At 42.4% G+C, this 23,558-nt stretch overlaps 1 protein-coding gene across 2 annotated transcripts in view; it reads left to right on the top strand.

Annotated features, from left to right (window-relative positions):
• gba2 (glucosidase, beta (bile acid) 2) overlaps positions 1-23,558 on the top strand; it is a 40,434-nt gene that overhangs the window by 7,143 nt on the left and 9,733 nt on the right. For both annotated transcript variants that reach the window (XM_020504101.2, XM_031791912.1), the window contains 8 exons: positions 6,241-6,332; positions 6,461-6,576; positions 6,976-7,194; positions 7,672-7,911; positions 8,089-8,191; positions 8,956-9,109; positions 17,252-17,377; positions 18,811-18,995. In XM_020504101.2, coding sequence (XP_020359690.1) covers positions 6,241-6,332; positions 6,461-6,576; positions 6,976-7,194; positions 7,672-7,911; positions 8,089-8,191; positions 8,956-9,109; positions 17,252-17,377; positions 18,811-18,995 — 1,235 coding nt within the window. The remainder of the gene's footprint in view (positions 1-6,240; positions 6,333-6,460; positions 6,577-6,975; positions 7,195-7,671; positions 7,912-8,088; positions 8,192-8,955; positions 9,110-17,251; positions 17,378-18,810; positions 18,996-23,558) is intronic.

Here is a 23,558-nt window from a genome sequence, read left to right as displayed (position 1 = left end):
ACCTAACAGAACAAACTCTGAAGCTAGATGGGGGGCGATCAATTCACAAATGGTGTCCAGGGCACAGCTGGGAGCTGAGGGGGGTCTGTAGCAGGCGGCAACCGTGAGAGACTTATTTCTGGAGAGTAATTTTCAAAATTAGTAGTTCGAACTGTTTGGGTATGGACCTGGAAAGTATGACATTACTTTGCAGGCTATCTCTGCAGTAAACTGCAACTCCGCCCCCTTTGGCAGTTCTATCTTGACGGAAGATGTTATAGTTGGGTATGGAAATCTCTGAATTTTTGGTGGCCTTCCTGAGCCAGGATTCAGACACAGCAAGGACATCAGGGTTAGCAGAGTGTGCTGAAGCAGTGAGTAAAACAAACTTAGGGAGGAGGCTTCTGATGTTGACATGCATGAAACCAAGGCTTTTTCGATCACAGAAGTCAACAAATGAGGGTGCCTGGGGACATGCAGGGCCTGGGTTTACCTCCACATCACCCGCGGAACAGAGAAGGAGTAGTATGAGGGTGCGGCTAAAGGCTATCAAAACTGGTCGCCTAGAGCGTTGGGGACAGAGAATAAGAGGAGCAGGTTTCTGGGCATGGTAGAATATATTCAGGGCATAATGCGCAGACAGGGGTATGGTGGGGTGCGGGTACAGCGGAGGTAAGCCCAGGCACTGGGTGATGATGAGGGAGGTTGTGTCTCTGGACATGCTGGTAGTAATGGGTGAGGTCACCGCATGTGTGGGAGGTGGGACAAAGGAGTTATCAGGGGCGTGAAGAGTGGAACTAGGGGCTCCATTGAGAACTAAAACAATGATAACTAACCTGAACAACAGTATACAAGGCATATTGACATTTGAGAGAGACATACAGCGAGGCATACAGTAATCACAGGTGTTGAATTGGGAAAGCTAGCTAAAACAGTAGGTGAGACAACAGCTAATCAGCTAGCACAACAACAGCAGGTAAAATGGCATAGACTAGGCAACGGGGCCAACAGATAGAACAAACAAGCAGAATGGAGTACCGTGATTAATGGACAGTCCAGCGTGCATCAGCTATGTAGCCAAGAGATCAGTGTCCAGGGGGCAGCGGTGGATGGGGCAGGGAAGCTGGCCTGGCGAGTGTTATCCAGGTTGTAAAAAACTAACAATGACTAAATAGCTTGTAGCTAGTTAGCTGGTTAGCTTCTGGAGGTTCTTGAGTGTGTTCTAAAAATAAATAAAAAATAATAGCGATTCCGTGTCACATTGGGTGAGGCAGGTTTCCGGAAGGTATAAACAAATGAAAAGTCAAAAGAGATAGAAAGTAAATATGGGTCCGGTGAGCGTTTGACACGCGGCGATTCAGGCGGTTAGCAGGCCTGTGCTAACAAGCTAACAGTTTGTAGGCCCGGGCTAGACAAGGTAGCAGTTAGCGGGCCAGAGCTGGACAAGCTAGCAGTTAGCAGGCCGAATTAGCAAGCATGGAGATAGCGAGGGCTAGAGAGTTAGCCTTTGGGGGACGTCGCGATGGGGTGAGTCTGTTTATTCCTCTTCATGCGATGACATCGGTAGACCGGTCGTGGGCCCGGGTATTGTAGCTCAGGAGTATGCTACGGTGGTAGCACAGGTGCTACGGCCGGGCTAGCTTCAAGCTAAGTGGGTGGAAACGCTAGCCAGGAGTAATCCGAGGTTGCGGTTTAGCTAGATAGCTAGTTGCTGAAAAATCCAGCTGAAAGATGTTCCGTTTGCGGTGGGAATCCGGGGATGAAAAATAAATGGGTCCGTTGTGCTCTGGTTAAAGTCGCGTTGTACGAACAGGCGATAGCTTTCCGAACTACAGGTTAGCTGATGACCGGTTAGCTGGAGACCGCTAGCATACCCGCTGGTTAGCTGGCTAGCTTCAGTTGAGGGGTCCCGAAGTAAATATAAATACTTTAGGAAAAATAGCTACATTGGGTGAGTCGGGTTGCAGGAGAGTATTTGGAAGCTTAGGGTTTAGCAAAATGTTTTCAAAGAGATATGTGGAGAAAATATGTAAAAAACGAAAAATAAACGATATATACAGGGACACGACAGGACAGGACGACCTAATGCTACGCCATCTTCGATTAAGATTATTGCAAATCCTATGTTGATGACTGGGTTCGTTCTTGTATGAAGTTGCTGTTGAATTGCTCTGCCATTATTAGTATTATTGTATGAGGTATTCTTGTTTGGGTTTCCCCTGTGTTGTGATGTGGGTTTTATATGGTGTGTATTCTCTTTTCTCTCTACTGGCTATCTGGTAAACAGGCTACACTCTAGGCAGTCTCTTCTGCTAATGTGTGTGTGTCTGGTAGTGGTACTCTCTCTATTCTACTCTTTTCCTTTCGGCATGGTTAATACCTGCCTGGCGCCCGAACAAAATCTTTCTTTACCCTCTCTAATAAATACCGCTACAATACATTTTTTACATCAGTTTCTATCAATTTCCATTATTAAAGTGAGCTGAGTCAGTATGTTGGCAGTAGCCACTCAATGTTAGTGGTGGCTGTTTAAAAGTCTGATGGCCTTGAGATAGACGCTGTTTTTCAGTCTCTCGGTCCCTGCTTTGATGCACCTGTACTGACCTCTCCTTCTGGATGATAGCGGGGTGAACAGGCAGTGGCTCGGGTGTTTGTTTCCTTGATGATCTTTATGGCCTTCCTGTGACATCGGGTGGTGTAGGTGTCCTGGAGGGCAGGTAGTTTGCCCCCGGTGATGCGTTGTGCAGACCTCACTACCCTCTGGAGAGCCTTACGGTTGTGGGCCGAGCAGTTGCCGTACCAGGCGGTGATACAGCCCGACAGGATGCTCTCGATTGTGCATCTGTAGAAGTTTGTGAGTGCTTTTGGTGACAAGCCGAATTTCTTCAGCCTCCTGAACAGCGCAAACTGGCTTTAACCATAATTGAAAGAGGAGTGGGAGGCCCCGGTGCACAGCTGAGCAAGAGGACAAGTACATTAGTGTCTAGTTTAAGAAACAAACGCCTCACAAGTACTCAACTGGCAGCTTCATTAGATAGTACCTGCAAAACACCAGTCTCATCTAATGAAGCTGCCAGTTGAGGACTTGTGAGGCGTCTTTCTCAAACTAGACACTCTAATGTGCTTGTCCTCTTGCTCAGCTGTGCACCGGGGCCTCCCACTCCTTCAATTATGGTTAAAGCCAGTTTGCGCTGTTCTGTGAAGGGAGTAGTACACAGTGTTGTACGATATCTTCAGTTTCTTGGCAATTTCTCGCATGGAATAGACTTAATTTCCCAGAACATGAATAGACTGACAAGTTTCTGAAGAAAGGTCTTTGTTTCGGGCGATAATTTTTTTAAAATTTATTTTTTAAATGTAATAACTATTTTTGAGCCTTAATCGAACCCCCAAATGCTGATGCTCCAGATACTCAACGTGTCTAAAGGACATTTTTATTGCTTCTTTAACCAGAACAACAGTTTTCAGCTGTGCTAACATAATTGCAAAAGGGTTTTCTAATGATCAATTAGCCTTTTTAAAATGATCAACTTGGAATAGCAACCATTGCAACACAGGAGTGATGGTTGCTGATAATAGGCCTATGTAGCTATTCCATTGGAAATCAGCACTTTCTAGCTACAATAGTCGTTTACAACATTAACAATGTCTACACTGTTTCTGATCAATTTAATGTCATTTTAATGGCTAGAAAATGATAAATATACTTTTCTTTCAAGAACAAGGACATTTCTATGTGACCCAAACCTTTTGAAAGGTAGTGTATTTGCAGATTTTGCTGCAGGTACAGTGAAATGCTTGTGTTTACAGTACCAAGCAATACACACATCCCAAAAATGTCAGTGTCCAGTGTGTGTGGACAGCGTGTGAATAGAAAAGGTCTGTACACCAGTAGTTATATAGGATGAGCCTTGACTAGGATAGAGTATGTATATATGAAGTGGGTAAAACAGTATGTAAACATTATTAAAGTGACCCGTGTTTAATGACGATGTACATAGGGCAGCAGTCTCTAAGGTTCAGGTCAGGGTACTGGATGGAGGCTGGCCATTGACTGGTGTGGTGTGTATGTTTGAATGCTGTTGAGCTCTCTTTCACATTTAACAGTCTTCTGGTGCCTGAAGTGAATGAGCTAGGCAAACAGCGAAGAAATGATAAATTAACTCTACTCAACCTCACATTCATGGACTTTGCCTCTTCCTTGAGCTGTCTTAACAAAACAAGATGGCTAAGACTATAGGCCTAACAACAGTAAAATGAGGGCGTTATCCTTAAAGGTGTGGGCTGCCAGTCTATTTTACGTTGTCTTACCCCCCACAGTCGGTCACCATGGCAACATCAGTTAATCATTGACTGTTTAGCCTATGTTCTTTGAACAGTTCACAGGTAAGAAGGCTACCATCAGGTAGTCTAAAAACCTGCCCTATATTCAGAGCTGGGGTCCATTTCAGTTGAAGGATAGGTATTCTGGATGTGAACTGAAGTAACTATTCCAAATTTGAAAAAACAGTATTTTCAATGACTTCTACGCCTCAGTTTATTGAGAAGTTATTTCACAAGTTTTTACATTTTAGAATTTAAAATTAAAATACTTCCTGAGTTGACTGCCTTCAATTCGATTTGTCTCCAGCCCTGATTCAGAGGTCTGTCTGTCTCTCAATAGAGCAGGACTGACTGACATTTTTCACAAGGATCCATTGAAGAGGGTCTCTTTGTTTACCTGTGGCTGTAGCCATCATTTTCCCACAACTACAAGTCCTATTCAGAACCTATTTGAAGTCGAGCAGACCTGTAACTCTGCCCATTTGTATCCATTTTGTGACTAAATTCAGCAGGCCAAATGCCATTGTCTAATGTCTACAGTAAAGTTGTCAGTATTTCTGAGCTGGCCTTTATGGTGGCAACTTATTTTCTTTGACCCCTGATTTTAAGACCATGTTGAGCTAATAGGCTATTCTGTATTTGATTTGTGGCAGTCTGTGTTCTAATCTAGCATGTGCACCCTGTCATATTTAGCGTTCATTGCAGGTTTAGGCCTAAGGCCCAATGTTAACGGCCTTAGGTCGATAGTCTAATCAATTACCAACACTGTGCCTCTGTGTGACACACACACACATTTTTAAATACTTTATTTGAATCCACAAATTACATTTTTGTCAAATATGCAAACATTTCATAGGTCATGGATATGTGGATACAGAAAGCACATTCTCCATACAGAAAGGCTACCTGCCTATGACGGGTGACACAGAGTAGTACCTTGCTAGCTGCTTTGCCTTTGTCCTATGCAGGCCTGAAAACTGAAGGCCACCTACTTGTCAGCCTCTATACATGGTAGAGACTCCAGCATTACACGTTTTCACTGATAACCAAGGCTGTTCAGGTGTGACACAAAGGGCTGGTATTTCAGCAACTTGTGAGCAAAGGCCTGCTCCATGTATGAGTCAAAAAGAGCAACCCAATTCTGAAATGAGCACTTCCAACTGGCCTCTCCCAACATCAACAATATCTGACCCCCCACCACTCTGTCCTGCCAGTCTCTGAGCCCACGACAGACAATTCCTCCATTTATCTGGCCAATCCCCCACAATTCCGTGTGTGGGGCGTGTTCTGTTTTGACCCAGCCTTTGTTCAGAGTGCTGAATGCTTGTAAGCAGCTGGGCCTGTATTCAAAACAGGTCATGAATGAGAGAAATAAACAGAGGGAGGAATATGGACAAAGATCAATAGGGAAATGGACAGAGGGAGGGAGAGGGTGAGTAAGAGAGGGAGAGAAGTACAGTGAGGGAGTGAAATCGAGATAAGGAGAAACGTTATTTTTCCTCTGTCTGCTGTTGCTGTGTATTTGTTAATGAAGTGACACTTTCTCTGCACAGTGACCCGCTTCATCTCGGCCTAACCAATAAGAATCATTCTTAATCATACCATCTACATGGCTACATACTGTAGGACTTTTCCTGAACAGTCCCATAAAACAACACTACAGCCAGCTGTTCATTGATGTAGGGGTTGAACTTGTGTTTGAACATGCCATTTGTGCAATGTCCTCTTTCTGCTATGCACCCCCCTCCCTCTCAGGATGTTATTCAGTGATTGTGAAAGATTCTTTGGAATGAGGTATTTAAAAATAAGTTTGTTTACTGATTACACCTACTCTACCTGCTTGTGCATGTTAATGTCCCCATTTTCATGTGGATTCTCAAACAATGTTCGCTTATTATTAACGTGTGTGTGTGTGTGTGTGTGTGTGTGTGTGTGTAGGTATCTCAAGTGGTGGTATAAGAAGACTCAAATAGAGAAGAAGGCTCCTTTCATTGATATGTTCCGAGCCATTCCCCTGAGGCAGATCTATGGTAGGTGGGCACACCATAATGTTCCAATGAACTAGTATCAATAGCTGTATTAATGAATATCACTAAAACTCATGAGTATTGAAACATTTGAAAACACATTTGCTATACTGAAACACCCTCCTTTGCAGGTGCTCCTCTTGGCGGTATTGGAGGAGGTACCATCACGCGAGGCTGGCGGGGGGAGTTCTGCAGGTGGCAACTCAACCCTGGGATGTACCACTACAAAACTGTAATCGCTAACCAGGTATGCTTGGGAAAAGACTGCCTAGCACCTAGTAACACGCTATGTAAGAAGTTAACTGTGAGAATGTCCAGTTTATAAGTCCTGTACACATGGACTACTAATTATCTTAGTTTTCTAAACAGGTTATGCCTTTAACAAATAATATTTTCAAATAGGCTTAAAGCCTCTTAGCTCCAGTTCTTAACTGTTGGTTAATAACAGACCTCCTTCCCAATCCACTGTGTCGACAGGACCTGTTGAGGACTCCACCTCAACCGCTCCTAGTTTAAAGTCCACTCTATTTAGTCTAGTAGGAGTATGGTGAATATGAAGTTCACTTTGTGGCACATACATTATACTATATATTCAGATCTCTTCCAGTCCTTTTGTCTCCCCATATCCCTCCTCTCTGTCTCCTAGTTCACGGTGTGCCTGCGTCGGGGCGGTCAGACGGTGTACCAGCAGGTGTTGTCAGTCGAGCGCCCCCCCACGCTGCAGGGCTGGAACTGGGGCTACTGCGGAGAGTACGCCTTCTACCACGCCTTGTACCCCCGGGCCTGGACAGTCTACCCCCTCCCTGGGCAGAACGTCACCCTCACCTGTAGACAGGTGTCACCCGTCATCCCCCACGACTACCAGGTAGCTGGGAATGTCCCCCAATGACATGACTTAGCATTGGGTTTCAGTCATGTTGTTGCCACTAAATGTCCCCTAAGGCCATGACTTAGCATTGGGTTTCAGTCATGTCGTTTCTACTTCATCCAATGTGGCTGAAGCAGAGACCGTGTCCCCCCCCCCCCCCCAAATGGCACCCTATTCCCAATGTAATGCACTACTTTTGACTAGGGCTCTGGCCAAAAGTAGTGCACTATATAGGGAATAGGGTGCATGATGCCTACGCCAGCGTGTCATGCAGCCTTGTCATAAACTTACCTTTTAACCCTAACCGTTTTATTCTTATCTGTATTTTTTTAAACTGCCTTGTTGGTTAGGGGCTCATAAGTAAGCATTTCACTGTAAGGTTGTATTCGGCGCATGTGACTAATACAATTTGATTTGAAAACCTACGTTTTATGTGTCTTGGTCTCTGACTCTCCTCTCTCTGTCGTCCTCCAGGATTCCAGTCTCCCAGTGGCAGTGTTTGTGTGGGACATAGAGAACAAGAATGACTACCCGCTGGACGTCTCAATCATGCTCACCATGGTCAATGGGTCAGGCCACAAGGACGACAAGAGTGGGGGCCACTGGAACGAACCATTCCACCTGGAGAAGGCGGGGGAGTCCGTGTCTGGAGTTTTGCTTCATCACTGCACCACAGTGAACCCCTACACTCTGTGCATGGCAGCGCGAGAACAGGTAGACGTCATAAATTCACTATGTTTTTACAGTTGTGCACTGGTAATGTTTCTGTTTACGATTTATCATTTGTTTTCATTGCTATTGACACTTTCCTTTCAATTAAAAAAACACTGGCCATTTGAAGATGGCATAACCATTATCACCTTGTTAACTGTGTGAAATGTGTGTGTGAAGTCTGACAGGGAGATCAGTCACCAGACAGCGTTCAGTCCAAAGGGAACCTGTGGGGTGCTGTGGGGTGACCTCATCGCTGATGGACGGCTGGACTCCCCCACTGGTCAGTGGTATCAACCGGCGATCACTGATTACATCACATTTTTTTGTACATTATTTCCCCCCCCGCGCTCGGTCGGCTGGAGCGTTGAACCAACGATCTGTAGTCAGCGAAATCTAGAAATTAGGCACTTTTACTAAACCTATGCAGTTCAAATATTCTTATAGATTGTCATATAATGTAACATCCTTGGGAACAGGAAAGGAAGGGATATATTAGTAATTGTTGGACAACCCTCTGTAAGGGTCGTAGGGTTTGAATGACAGCACCCACATGATTCCTTTTCCAGGTCATAGTCAAGTCTTTTATTGACACTGTTGGGATCGGCTAAACTTTGAACATTGAGATATTAAATAAAGACAGAGACAAAGCCTTGAATAGAAAGAGTTTATAAAAAGCCAGAAACCTTTGGAATGTGTTTAATGGTGGAGAGCGATGTGTTGATATAGGGAAGTCCGATGGATATCTGTGGGTCAGGAGGTGAGGGGTGAGTCTTAATGGGAGTAATCAGGGTTGCTATCTGGTTACCTTCTTTCCTGTGGAGCCATAAGACACTTCCTTACAGTTTAAGTAGGATGTATTTAAACTGTGATGTCTGAAATCTTTAGCTGTCTGATTTTCAGCTGTACAGAACCTTTGGGAAGGATGAAACATGGTTAAAGCCTCTCTCGTGTCCGTGGGTTATTTACTCTGAAAAATAATAACCTAACAACGCCTTGACATTCACTCTCCTCCTCCTTCCCCACCCCTCCGCCTCGTCCCCCCAGGTTCCAGTCCTCCCACCCAGAAGGGAGAGAAGGTGGCAGCAGCCCTGGCAGTGGGCTGTCCAGTGCCGGCTCAGGGCCACAACGATCTGGAGTTTAGCTTGGCGTGGGACATGCCTAACATCACATTTGGCTCCAGGGAGAGGGAACACGTCAGGTAACATTTTAAAAAAATAGGTAGAATTCAAATTGACAATCTGTCCTTGTTTATTATAGTGGTCAGTATCTCCAGACTGGGAGGAACAACTTAGTTTTTTAATTTTCTCAATAAGCTTCATATTAAAAGGCCATTCTGATCTTGAATTTACCGCTCTCTTTTTCTATGCAATATGACTAAAAGCTGTCCCGACAGAGACCGGGTTTCAATTCACCGGCAGGGAGGAACAACTTGTTTTTATGACATGTCTGTGAGATAAGCCTTATTGTAAATTGGACTAATGGACTGAATTTATTTCCTCATCTGTTGCTTTCCCCCATTCCTCTCAATCTGTTCTACTTTCCTCTGTCTCAGCTCAATTTTCAACAACGTACACTGCATGCTACACCTCAAGTTAGTCAGGTCTTTAAAAAAATAAACATTAATTACCACTTTTTTTTTTTTCTCCCCAATTTCTTATTATCCAATTGGTAGTTAGTCTTGTCTCTCTTGTCGCTGCAACTCCCGTACAGACTCGGGAGAAGGTCGAGAGCTGTGCATCCTCCGAAACACGACCCAACCAAGCCGCACTGCTTCTTAGCATAATGCCCACTTAACCTAGAAGCCAGCCGCACCAATATGACGGAGGCGACAGTGTCAGTGTGCACTGCCCCAGGAGTCGCTAGTGTGCGATGGGACAAGGACACCCCTGCCGGCCAAACCCTTACCTAACCCGGACGACACTGGGCAAATTGTGCGCCGCCCCATGACTCTCCCGGTCGTGGCCGGCTGTTACAGCCTGGACTCGAACTCAGAATCTCTAGTGGCACAGCCTTAGACCACTGCGACACACGGGAGAGGCTCTTGTCAGTTAGGTCTGACGTGAGGAAAAGTTGCTGTACACTCTGAATACTTGATGGTAAAATATGCTTTATCCTTGAGCAGTGGTTCCCAAACTTTTATAGTCCCGTATCCCTTCAAATGTTCAACTTCCAGCTGTTTAACCCCTCTAGCAACAGGGTCAGCGGTCTCTCAAATGCTGTTTTTTTGCCATCATTGTAAGCCTTCCACACGCACACTATACAATACATTTATTAAACATAAGAATGAGTGAGCTTTTGTCACAACCCGGCTCGTGCGAAGTGACCGCTCTTACAGGATCAGGGCAGAAATAATAATAATAATAATAACCAATAATTTAGCTCTTTATTTAGCCATCTTACATAACTTTATTTGTTCATCGCAAATTGTGAATGACTCACCACAGCTTAATGAGAAGGGTGTGCTTGAAAGGATGCACATAACTGCAATGTTGTATTGGAGAGAGTCTCAGTCTTAAATAATTTTCCACACAGTCTGTGCCTGTATTTAGTTTTCATGCTAGTGAGGGCCGAGAATCCACTCTCACATAGGTACGTGGTTGCCAAGGGCATCAGTGTCTTAACAGCATGATTTTCCAAGGCAGGATACTCTGAGCGCAGCCCAATCCAGATATCTGGCAGTTGCTTCTGATTTTGAAATTCAATTCTCACAGAACTGCTTGTTGCAATTTCGACGAGGCTCTCTTGTTCAGATATCAGTGGATTGTAGGCAGGGCATGAAAGGGATAACGAATCCAGTTGTTTGTCATCCATTTCAGGAAACTACATGCATAATTGCGTACCCAACTCACTCAGGTTCTTCGCTATATCACATTTGTCATTGTCCGTAAGCTTGAGTTCATTTGCACACACAAAAAATCATACAATGAAGAAAGACCTGTTGTCCTTAATGCTGACAGAGAAGAGCTCCAACTTCTTAGCCTCATTTTTTTTGTCCCTCACATTGAATATAGTTGCAGAGTCCCTGTAATCCTAGATTCAGATCATTCAGGTAGGCCAGTTGTGTGAGAAACTCGTCATCATGCAAGCGGTCAGACAAGTGAAAATTATGGTCAGTAAAATAAACTTTAGGCTCGTCTCTTAATTTAAAAAAAAGTGTCAATACTTTCCCCCTTGATAACCAGTGCACTTCTGTATGTTGTAAAAGCATTACATGGTCGCTGCCCATATTGCACAGTGCAGAAAATACACGAGAGTTCAGGGGACTTGCTTTCCGGTGGACTTGCTTTCCCAAATGTCTTTCAAGCTGGATGCTGCAGTGTAACCAAGTGGCGTAGGGAGCAACTGCTTGCAAGCGCATTACCACTCCACTATGTCTCACTTTTATTTTTTATTTCACCTTTATTTAACCAGGTAAGCTAGTTGAGAACAAGTTCTCATTTGCAACTGCGACCTGGCCAAGATAAAGCATAGCAGTGTGAGCAGACAACAAAGAGTTACACATGGAGTAAACAATTAACAAGTCAATAACACAGTAGAAACCAAAGGGGGAGTCTATATACAATGTGTGCAAAAGGCATGAGGAGGTAGGCAAATGATTACAATTTTGCAGATTAACACTGGAGTGATGAATGATCAGATGGTCATGTACAGGTAGAGATATTGGTGTGCAAAAGAGCAGAAAAGTAAATAAATAAAAACAGTATGGGGATGAGGTAGGTGAAAAAGGGTGGGCTATTTACCAATAGACTATGTACAGCTGCAGCGATCGGTTAGCTGCTCAGATGGCTGATGTTTGAAGTTGGTGAGGGAGATAAGTCTCCAACTTCAGCGATTTTTGCAATTCGTTCCAGTCACAGGCAGCAGAGTACTGGAACGAAAGGCGGCCAAATGAGGTGTTGGCTTTAGGGATGATCAGTGAGATACACCTGCTGGAGCGTGTGCTACGGATGGGTGTTGCCATCGTGACCAGTGAGCTGAGATAAGGCGGAGCTTTACCTAGCATGGACTTGTAGATGACCTGGAGCCAGTGGGTCTGGCGACGAATATGTAGCGAGGGCCAGCCGACTAGAGCATACAAGTCGCAGTGGTGGGTGGTATAAGGTGCTTTAGTGACGAAACGGATGGCACTGTGATAGACTGCATCCAGTTTGCTGAGTAGAGTGTTGGAAGCCATTTTGTAGATGACATCGCCGAAGTCGAGGATCGGTAGGATAGTCAGTTTTACTAGGGTAAGCTTGGCGGCGTGAGTGAAGGAGGCTTTGTTGCGGAATAGAAAGCCGACTCTTGATTTGATTTTCGATTGGAGATGTTTGATATGAGTCTGGAAGGAGAGTTTGCAGTCTAGCCAGACACCTAGGTACTTATAGACGTCCACATATTCTAGGTCGGAACATGGCTTTTGCACCAACACATCTTGACCACCAAAGTCCATTTGATGTCACAAAGCTGTCCAGTACTTAAAACGTTTCCTCGTGTTGTCCTGGTTTCCAGTGGTTTGCAAAAGAGGATGTATTCCTTAATATACCCCCCATAAATGTAATGGACATATACTAGGAGCTGTGCCAGGCCCGCCACGTCTGACTCATCCAGCTGTAACGCATTGAATTCGCTGGCTTGCAAAGAAGTAATTGTTTAAAAATATCTCCTGTCATGTCACTGATGTCATGAAACAGTGTTGTTTGATGGAGTCATTGTCTGTATAGTTTTTCTTTTTGGCCTTTTCCCCCAGCATTGTCCCAGGCATATCTGCAGCAGCAGGAAGAATGAAGTCCTCCACAATAGTATGGGGCTTGCCTGTCCCAGCCACTCTGTAGCTCACCATATAAGTTCTTCCTAGCCCCTTCTTATTAATGGTATCTGTTGCTTTTATACATGTCTTACTACTCGAAAGTTGTCTTAATTTTCGCTCAAAAAACTCTCACATATAACACACTGTGGCTGAGGAAAGGCACTACTCCCAATATAAGTGAACCCCAAATCAATGTAGTTACCATATTTGCGTCTCTTCGATGGTCCAACGTCCCTGTCTGTTCGGTGCTTTCCTCCGGGGTAAGGGGGCAGGTAGTAGCTCTTCGGCTGAATCAGATTCACAACTGTCAGTGTCCATGCTAGCTGGGCTAACAACAAATGTAGAATTACTGATGCTAGCATTATATGTGCTCGTTAAAGCAGAACAATGTGTCGTCGACAGGTGCAGGTGTAGTACTGCTGGTAGTACCAGTAGAGCTGATGTGTCTCTATGGACACAATTTTATACATTTTCGACCAAACGGAATTAGCAGCAGCTACGTTTCGCTACATAGTGGAATTCCTACGAGAGAGTAACGGTTAATGTGATTGGATGTTAATTATTTGACGAGGCTACCTGTTTTTGACATTGTGGTGTTATTTCGCTGATCACTAGATGGTTTAATTTTATTTTTGGCAGTGAAACAAGGATACTCAGGCGAGGGGGGGGGACTCGCCCAAATGTATAGCCCCATTTGTAAAAGTTAAATGGAATGTTTGAAAATGTGAAGTATTATTTTAATTTAAAAAAATGTGAATCATATTTTTATTTGGTGTACCCCAGTTTGAAATACCTGTCCTAGAGAATGTCGTGACTCATTAATCTGACTCTTGTTTATTTTATCAACTATGTTTAATTGTTACTTGGTTTTAAATTAAATTAATCATGTAACAATTAAACTCATTAGGAATTTTGGGAACAACAAAGTTGTTTAACGAGTTACCATCTCCCGACTTAAACTCTAAAGATTTACAGATATCTCTTCCATGAATATGTCCCTTATTAAACATGAGTCTGACTTTCTGGCACCTTTTGATCCTCACCAAGGAGAGGGTCATGAGGAGGATAGATCAAACTCCGAATGACATGTGCAACACACAATCACAGGCTCCAGTTACACTGCCTCAGGTGTACACACACTCCTGTCCATTAATGTAAACCTTGTAACTGCTACTCACTGGAGCACAGCATTTTCAGTGATATGTAACCACAGGGCAGCCTGGGTAAATCAAGACTGCTTTATATATATTTATTGAAAACACCAGTAAGACCTTCAACAGGTACTTGTCTATTGTGCAAGTTATCAGGTATTTCATCCAAATACAAAGAAATTCATGTCAAAACCCATTATTATAGTAAGTTTCAATTGCGGGGTAAGACCAATAGATATGAGACTGATCTGCCCAGTTATTTCAGTGTTATGTTCCTCCTCCCATTTCTGTTCAATATAGTTTGTAGAGTGTTTATTTGAGGATAGAATACTCAGGTAAAGATTAGATTATTTTTTTATAAAAAAAATATTTAAATTATACTCCAAGTTATGCGTTAGTGAATTTCTGAGATGCCCAAGTGTCAATCACTTTTATTTATTAAAAAAAAAAGTTGGCGAAGGTGCCTCCCGAGTGGCACAGCGGTCTAAGGCACTGGATCGCAGTGTTGCGGCGTCACTACAGCCAGGCTGTGTCACAACCGGCTGTGACTGCGAGTCCCATAGGGCGGTGCACAATTGGCCCAGCGTCGTCCGGGTTAGGGGAGGGTTTGGCCACAAGGGCCCTTACTTGGCTCATCGCTCTCTAGCGCCTGCAAGCTGATTCGGCCGTCAGGTGAACTGTTTCCTCCAACACATTGGTGCGGCTGGCTTCCGGGTTAAACGAGCGGGTGTTAAGAGGGCGCATGACTCTACCGTCCCCTCTCCCGAGCCTGTCGGAGTTGTAGCGATGAGACAGGATTATAATTGGATATCACGAAATTGGGGAAGAAAAAAAAAGCTCAAGTGTTGAACCTGCAGGTACCTGTAAAAAATCTACTTCCTCCAAGCCATATTATTATTTATTTTTTTACTTAGGTCATGGAAGCTCTAGATCCCCATTCCTTATAATTGTCCTAAATAATGTGATCCCTCTCTGCATCCACTGTTTAAATCTGTTATCCTGAGTTGTAGGGGTCTTATGCGAACCAACTCAGCAGTTTGACCTCTGTCTAAATGGAGTTGCTTTACTATCCTAAACCATACCTTAAAAGATAAATGTATCCACTGATTTTGTATATTTCTATTACCCAAAACTGACTGTATAGGCATCTCTGTCAAAGTAGTCTCGATGGCTTTCCACTTGGATTCGTATTCTGAATTGCACCAACACACCCAAGGTCTCAATTGGGCTGACACAAAATAATATTTTAGGCTTGGTAAGCCCCTATGGGCAGTGAATGGAACAAATACATTAACCTCGGCAGCATATACATTTAGATTTGTTTCAATTCTACTACTAAGAGCCAAAGGAAATTAATTCCACCTGTCAAGGTCATCATATTTTGATGGGAATGTATTTCATGTCATAAAGTCTGGGTGTGTCTTTCAGTAGCTTTACGTCAAGATAATTAATGGATGAAGAGGTCCACTGGAAGTTGTTCTACCTGCTTTTCAGCTCTTGCTGTGGGGTATAATTACAGTTGAAGTCAGAATTTTACATACATTTAAACTCAGTTTTTCACAATTCCTGACATTTAATCCTAGTGAATATTCCCTGTTTTAGGTCAGTTAGGATCACTACTTTATTTTAAGAATGTGAAATGTGAGAATAATAGTAGAGGGAATCATTTATTTCAGCTTTTATTTTTCATCACATTCCCAGTGGGTCAGAAGTTTACATACACTCAATTAGTATTTGGTATCATTGCCTTTAAATTGTTTACCTTGGGTCAAACGTTTCGATAGCTTCCCACAATAAGTTGGGTGAATTTTGCCCCATTCCTCCTGACAGAGCTGGTGTAACTGAGTCAGGTGGGTAGGCCTCCTTGCTCGCGCACACTTTTTCAGTTCTGTCCACAAATATTCTGTAGGACTGAAGTCAGGGCTTTGTGATGGCCACTCCAATACCTCAACTTTGTTGTCCTTAAGCCATTTTGCCTCAACTTTGGAAGTATTCTTGGGGTCATTGTCCATTTGGAAGACCCATTTGTGATCAAGCTTTAACTGATGTCTTGATGTTGTTTTAATATATCCACATAATTTTCCTTCCTCATGCTGCCATCTATTTTGTGAAGTGCACCAGTCCCTCCTGCAGCAAAGCACCCCCACAACATGAAGCTGCCACCCCCGTGCCTCACGGTTGGGATGGTATTCTTCGGCTTGCAAGCCTCCCCATTTTTCCTCCAAACATAATGATTGTCATTATGGACAAACAGTTCTATTTTATGGCGGTTTTGGAGCAGTGGCTTCTTCGTTGCTGAGCGGCCTTTCAGGTTATGTTGATATAGGACTCGTTTTTACTGTGGATAAAGATACTTTCGTACCGGTGTCCTCCAGCATCTTCACATGGGCCTTTGCTCTTATTCTGGGATTGATTAGCACTTTTCGCACCGAAGTACGTTCATCTCTAGGAGACAGAAAGCATCTCCTTCCTGAGTGGTATGGTGGATGTGTGGTCCCATGGTGTTTATACTTGCGTACTATTGTTTGTACAGATGAACATGGTACCTTCTGGTGTTTGGCAATTGCTCCCAAGGATGAACCAGACTTGTGGAGGTCTTGGCTGATTTTCTTTTGATTTTCCCATGATGTCAAGCAAAGAGGCACTGAGTTTGAAGGTAGGCCTTGAAATACATCCACAGGTACACCTCCAATTGACACTCTAATTGACATCATTTATCAGAAGCTTCTAAAGCCATGACATCATTTTCTGGAATTTTCCAAGCTGTTTAAAGGCACAGTCAACTTGGTGTATGTATGTAAACTTCTGATCCACTGGAATTAATCTCTGTAAACAATTGTTGGAAAAGTTACTTGTCATGCACAAATTAGATATCCTATCTGACTTGCCAGAACAATAGTTTATTAACAAGAAATTTGTGGAGTGGTTGAAAAACGAGTTTTAATGACTCCAACCGAAGTGTATGTAAACTTCCAACTTCAACTGTATATACTGGGTCTTGTGTACGTCAGTCTAGGTACACTTGAACCTGGGGTCTTTAAGGAATAAAAGAACATCATGAGGATACATGCATATCTTATGTTCACTACCGCCTACTGTTACTCCCTACGAAGACTACTTCTGTGTGCACTTAATCATGACAATGCGTCATCACTGTGTTATTATGGGCCTTGTAGACTACTGTATTCGCCGCTACTTGGTAATAGCTATTTTTGAATGCGTGATCATGGAATGTTGTCTCACACCTTATTTGAATGCAGGTATTTTAAGTCTGCTCTGGATAAGTAATGTAATATATTTAATGGCTGCCCATGGGTCCTGGTTAAAAGTAGTGCACTATTGTAGAGAGAATAGGGTACCATTTTGCACACAGCCAATGTCTTTTGTGTATGTGTTCTAGGAGGTACACGCGTTTCTTTGGTACCAAGGCGGACGCGGCTCCCTCTCTCAGCCACCACGCGCTGACACACTACAGACTGTGGGAGAGGAGTATCGAGGAGTGGCAGAGACCCATACTGCAGGACAGGTACCTACCTTCAAAGTATTCACACCTCTTGACTGTTTCCACATTTTGTTGTTACAGCCTGAATTTAAAATGTATTAAATTGAGATTGTGTCACCTGCCTATATACAATACCCCATAATGTCAAACTGTAATTATGTTTAGGAAATGTTTTTGAGTAGCGAATTTCAAACAGATTCAACTACAAAGACCAGAGATGATTTCCAGTGCCTTGCAAAGAAGGGAACCTATTGGTAGATGGGTCAAAAAAAGAAGCAGACATTGAATATCTCTGAGCATGATGACGTTTTTAATTACACTTTGGATGGTGTATTAATACACCCAGTGACTTCAAAGTTACAGGCGTCCTTCTAAACTCAGTTGCTGGAGAGGAAGGAAATCGCTCAGGGATTTGAACATGAGGCCGGCCAATGGTGACTTTAAAAAAGTTAGTTTAATGGCTGTGATAGGAGAACTGAGGATGGACCAGAAAAATTGTAGTTACTCCACAATACTAGCCTTAATGACAAGTGAATAGAAGGAAGCCTGTACAGAATACAAATATTCCAAAACATGCATTCAGTTTGCACTAAATTAAAACAGCAAAACATTTGGCAAAGAAATTAACTTTGTCCTGAACACAAAGCATTATGTTTGAGGCAAATCCAACACATCCCTGAGTACCGCTCTTCATATTTTCAAGCGTTGTGGTGGCTGCATCATGTTATGCTTGTCATCGGCAAGGACAATTGAGTTTATGGGGGGCAAATAGAGCTAAGCACAGGCAAAATCCTAGAGGAAAACCTGGTTGTCTGCTTTCACTGGGAGACCAATTCAAATTTTCGCAGGTCAATAACCTCAAACACAAGGCCAACCATAAATTGGAGTTGCTTACCAAGACGACATTGAATGTTCAAGTGGCCTAGTTACTGTTTGGACTTCAATCGGCTTGAAAATGGCTGTCTAGCAATGATTAAGAACCAACTTGATAGAGCTTGAAGAATTAAAAAAATAATAATGTGCAATATTGTATAATCCAGGTGTGCAAAGCACTTAGAGACTTACCCAGAAAGACTCACAGCTGTAATCACTGCCAAAGGTGATTCTACCATGTTTTGACTCGGGGGGGTGTGACAACATATGTAAATGAGATTTTTGTATTTCATTTGCAGTAAATTATCAAATATTTAATGTTTTCACTTTGTTCATGTGTATATGGGGAGAATTTTTTTTTAAAATCCAATTTGAATTCAGGCTGTAACTCAAGAAAATGTGGAATAAGTCAAGGGTGTATGAATACTTTCTGAAGGAACTGTACATTTTCTGAAAACCTTGTAATACATGTTCAATAACAAACAGTTTTCTTCACATATTCAACTTGAACAATGACTGTGTGTTTTTACATGTGAAAAGTCGCAACATCTGCAATGGTAGTCAACTATCTGTCTGTGTGGTAGCTCTCTCCCGTCCTGGTACAAATCGGCTCTGTTCAACGAGCTATACTTCGTGGTGGACGGGGGGACGGTGTGGACGGAGCTGCCTGAGGACAGCGATGTCAGTGGGGGGCTGCGAAGTGAAGACGGGGGGCTACCCGCCCAGCCTGCCATCATCAAGGAGTACGGTCGCTTTGCCTACTTAGAGGGTAAGGGGTAATAATTTAACTGACAGTAATAGTGTGTGTGTGTGTGTTACTGCTGGTGAAGTTGTGGGTTTTGGGCCAAATTTTAAAGTCCCCCTCCAGCTATTTTGTTAACTTTTCCTGTTGAGAAATTATATACAAAGGAATAAATACAGTATTGTTTGTACACACACACACACTTAAGGTGTTTGAGCAAAAGTGTTTTTTTAGACAACTGAAGTTCAAGCAGTTGGCACTCTGCATCCCCCTGCATGTTTGTGAGAATCATTGAGCCTCACAGTGGACGCGTCAATACCCATAACCTAACGGTCAAACATGGAAATGGTTCCAATCGTTTATTTTTTTTCACCATTCATTTTATCAATTGTGGATTTTTAGAAATAGGGGCTGGTGTGACATTTTTATAACAGTGTAGATCTCTCTTGGACAAGGAGACTTGTCAAAATATTTATCTCTATTTACTCTGATTCTAAAAATCCTAATTAACATAAAAGTAGACAGAGTGAAAGACTACAAATCCCTGCAAGTTCCTGCACATCTCTAGCTGACACTTCTGCCATCAGCTAGCTAGCTACTAGCAACTGTCGTGCCTTGGGCTATGCCGGATTAAGTGATATGACATGCTATTATATAAAATCCTTTATGTAATTAATATTACCTGATTGAGCTAATCATGTAAATGCAATTAACTAGAAAGTTGGGGCACCACGAAATAATATTTATAGAGCTGTTATCTTTCGAATAAACTCTTAATGACCTAGTAATATTTTACATCAATAGCAATCGTCACCTTATTTCAGTCTCAACCAATAATTTACAACTTTCAGATATCTTCACGAACCCTGGCTAACAAGTTGAATCAGCAATACAAAATTGGGTTTAATTATTTATTTACTAAATACCTAACTAATTACATATACACAGAATGAATCATACCTTGATTACAAATTATATCATAAAGGAAAACTTCCCTAGCGGACGGAACAGATATGACCGCTGGTTACACAAAAGAAAAGGGGGCTGGCTTTGAGTGAAAGAGCCGGAAGACTGAAGGGCGAAGCAATGTGTCTATCGTAAATACAGAATCTTATGCATTCTAAATTACCACCCATTTGGAAAAGGAAAATGCAATAAATATTTACTCAGAGCTGCGCTTCGGTAGGTTGGTGGTAGATGGAAGGCCATGTTGCCCAACAGAGTCCTTAGAAGAATTTCTCTGCTTGTAAATTGGATACGTTGTAGTAACATTGTTGTGTGGTAGACGGCATACTCTGTCTGTTCTTTCCTAGCCCACGTTTGCAGCTGCTGTTGCTAACTCAACGGCTAGGAGGTATCACTTCTGTAGTGAATAAGAGTTCAAAGTTCATACCATTCGCAACCAAAGCTCACGCTGATGTTGGCTTCGTTCTGTAGTTGACATCTGAACCATTCTGACATCGGATCGTCATCTTAATGTACCCGGAACAGTTGACATGTTAGTCCTTTTAATGTATGGACCGTCGTCCTCACATCCTCGGAACAGGAGGTTACATTTTCGTCCAGGCTTTAAATAGTGGCGGGAGAAGGGTGTGTTTTCATAGTTTACAGCCCATGTCTCTTCACAGGGGCGGGTCACTGATTGAGCAGAGCCCTAACCTTATGAAAACACATCTCATTTGGAAGCTAAAATTACATTGAATCTTTTCACCAATAACTTTATATTCAAACATTTAAATTGAACAACAATTCTATGTGAATCCGATAACTATGTGCAGACTTTCCACTGTATGAGAATGTCTTAGATGACAACCAAACTGACATCCTATTCATTAAGTACCACCGCATATGTTCAACTGGTCGGAGAACCAGAATATGGTTCATTTCCCCCCCCACCTTCTGATGTTCCCAGAATCTCTGTTAACCAAGGGATTTTCAAATGTCACATCAGTAGGGTAGAGAGGGGAAAAAGGGGGGAAGAGGTATTTATGACTGTCATAAACCTACCCCCAGGCCAACGTCATGACACGACCTTGATCCAAAATGAAATATATATTGAAAAAAATGATATTTACTGTTCCAAAATGTAACTAATATTTGTTGTATTTATGCATTTGGCCTTGTCATGTACAGAATATCCTATTAGCAATCAGATATTTATGTGCCATGAATACTAGGCTAGTATTTTGCAAAGAAGTCATATAGCTAGAGATGGTATTACCAACATATACTTATTTTAGCAGGTCATCTTCTCCATCAACTGGTAGAAGTCTATTTAACCCCTTATTTCTGCCAACTACACTGAACAAAAATATAAATGCAACAATTTCAAAGATTTTACTGGGTTACAGTTCATATAAGGAAATCAGTCAATTGAAATAAATACATTTGACACTAAACTATGGATTTCACATGACTGGGCATACATATGTGCATTTGTTGGGTCACAGATACCTACATTAAAAGTAAATCAAAGTAGGAGGTTTTTGCACATTTTTGAGAAATAAGCCTTTTGTGCATATGGAACATTTCTGGGATGATTTTTATTTCAGCTCATGAAACATGGGACCAACACTACATATTGCGTTTTATGCTTTTGTTCAGTATATATGAACAAGGTGAAATCTACTTCAATACATAATGTCCGAATGCACTGCTGTATTAAAGCAATTCAGAACTAACTCGTTGACATGTTCTGTTGCAGATTCAAAGACCAGATGAATTCATTGCAGAATATATTTATCATGAATGAGTAAGCATGTTTATTTGACAAGAATGCACCTAGTCACCCATCAACACCTGAACTCCAGTGATTACATTGTTACGAAGAAGTCAAAATAGATAACAATGCATACATATACCTTTTTAAATACATAACATGTAAACATCTGACTTTGAAGTAAAGATTTAAATGATTTAAAAAAAAATCAATGCCACAAATCTGGGACATTGATGAGCACTACATTCACAATTATTATCAGAGTGCACAGATCTTCTGCTTTTCCACGTTAGGAATTAGACCAGCAGAAATAGAACAAAATGTAAATGGCATATTGTAATTTTGGTGGGTGAGTTACAAATGGAAAAACTGGTTGTGTAAGGTAGGTTTTATATAAAAATACTAGGTGACCCAGAATGATAAACAGACACTGAACAAAGAAGCCATGCCTAAACACAGCTATATCAACACCCTTCTGGTCTGTGTTGCTGCTGTCAACTGTGAGCAGCACATTTACTACTGCATTCAGTTTGAACCCCAGAATAAGCAGGAGGACAGCATTACACTGGTGGGGAAAAAAGGTATCAAAAACAGTAAGACTTGAACGTGTTTCTGAGTCTAGATGTCATCAAATCAGGAGAAGAACAAGTGAAGGAAGCAGCAAAGGGGACGTGGGTTTATAAACGAGATAATATGGAGAGGTCCGACGTGTCCGAAGTTGAGGGACTATGGAGGCATAAAAGACCGTGTGGAATAGGCGGTAGCTAGAGGGATGGCTGGCAATGGAATAAACATATAAAATGGTGTGCTTATTTATTTTTTAAGGTAATTGTCACATCTGGCCCATGCCCTGGGTTCTTAGCGTGGGTCCCCCAACATAATTTTGTCAGTTGCAGCATTTAAATCGTGGTCATCGTGTCTGAATCACAACATTAAAGACTGAGTGATCACATTGACCATGAGCAATACAACTTAAGTATTGAGGATAGCATTTGGTTGACAACATGGTGGTTTACCCCATGTCTACTGGGTGCGAATGATAGAAGAATCTTACCTAGGCTTTAGGTCCATTTGAGTCTTTGGGGTCACTTAGACCTGCACATCAACCAGTACTGGGACCATTGGAGGCTTGCTCCAAATTTAGCTCTCAAAGTGCTGCTTGAATATCTTTGAGTCTCAAGTCTGCATCTATAAAGGTAAAGTACACAATGGAGGAATTAATAATCTGTGTCTTAGATTAAATTCAAAGTTGACACATGATAAACTCAGCAATATGATGCAATACACTACTACACATATGAAAGACTATTGCACTGGCGTGTGTGGTACAGACTACACACGGAGAGGAACCTAAAGGCACATCCAGTACCAACCAATAATACTCACCCCGATGGGCAGGTGTGGACCAGTGCTGCCTTGGCTGCAGTCTTAGTTCGCAGCTACTCTCTCCTTAGCCGCCGCCATGGAATCAGTCAACAACTTCAACTTGAGTGCAGCATGCGTTTATGCAGTATAGTATCAGTGTATATAAAGTACAGTGTTGACTCGAGGATGCTAATCAGTCCATCTGAGACCTCTCAAAGCCAGACTAAAATAATACAGTTAGCTAGGGTAGCTACAATTTTGGAACTTGAAGTAGGCTACCCACACCTCACCCACAGACGCAAACAAACTATCAAGAATGCCTGGCCCTGGCTTCACCATATAAGTTAGCTAGCTAGTTACCTAGCAAGCTAGACTATTGGTTTATTAAAGGTAAACTAGTTTTTAGGATTTTCTCAAGTATTTAAATGGCTAGACAAACTGCTAATGTAGTCCTCTATCCAGGCTAATGTTGCTAGATAACAGGCATTTTCAATTAAACATTCCCA

Source organism: Oncorhynchus kisutch, linkage group LG16, assembly GCF_002021735.2.
Source record: "Oncorhynchus kisutch isolate 150728-3 linkage group LG16, Okis_V2, whole genome shotgun sequence".
Classification (NCBI taxonomy): domain Eukaryota; kingdom Metazoa; phylum Chordata; class Actinopteri; order Salmoniformes; family Salmonidae; genus Oncorhynchus; species Oncorhynchus kisutch.
The sequence above is the reverse complement of the archived record's forward strand: the minus strand, read 5'-3'. Positions and strand labels throughout refer to the sequence as shown.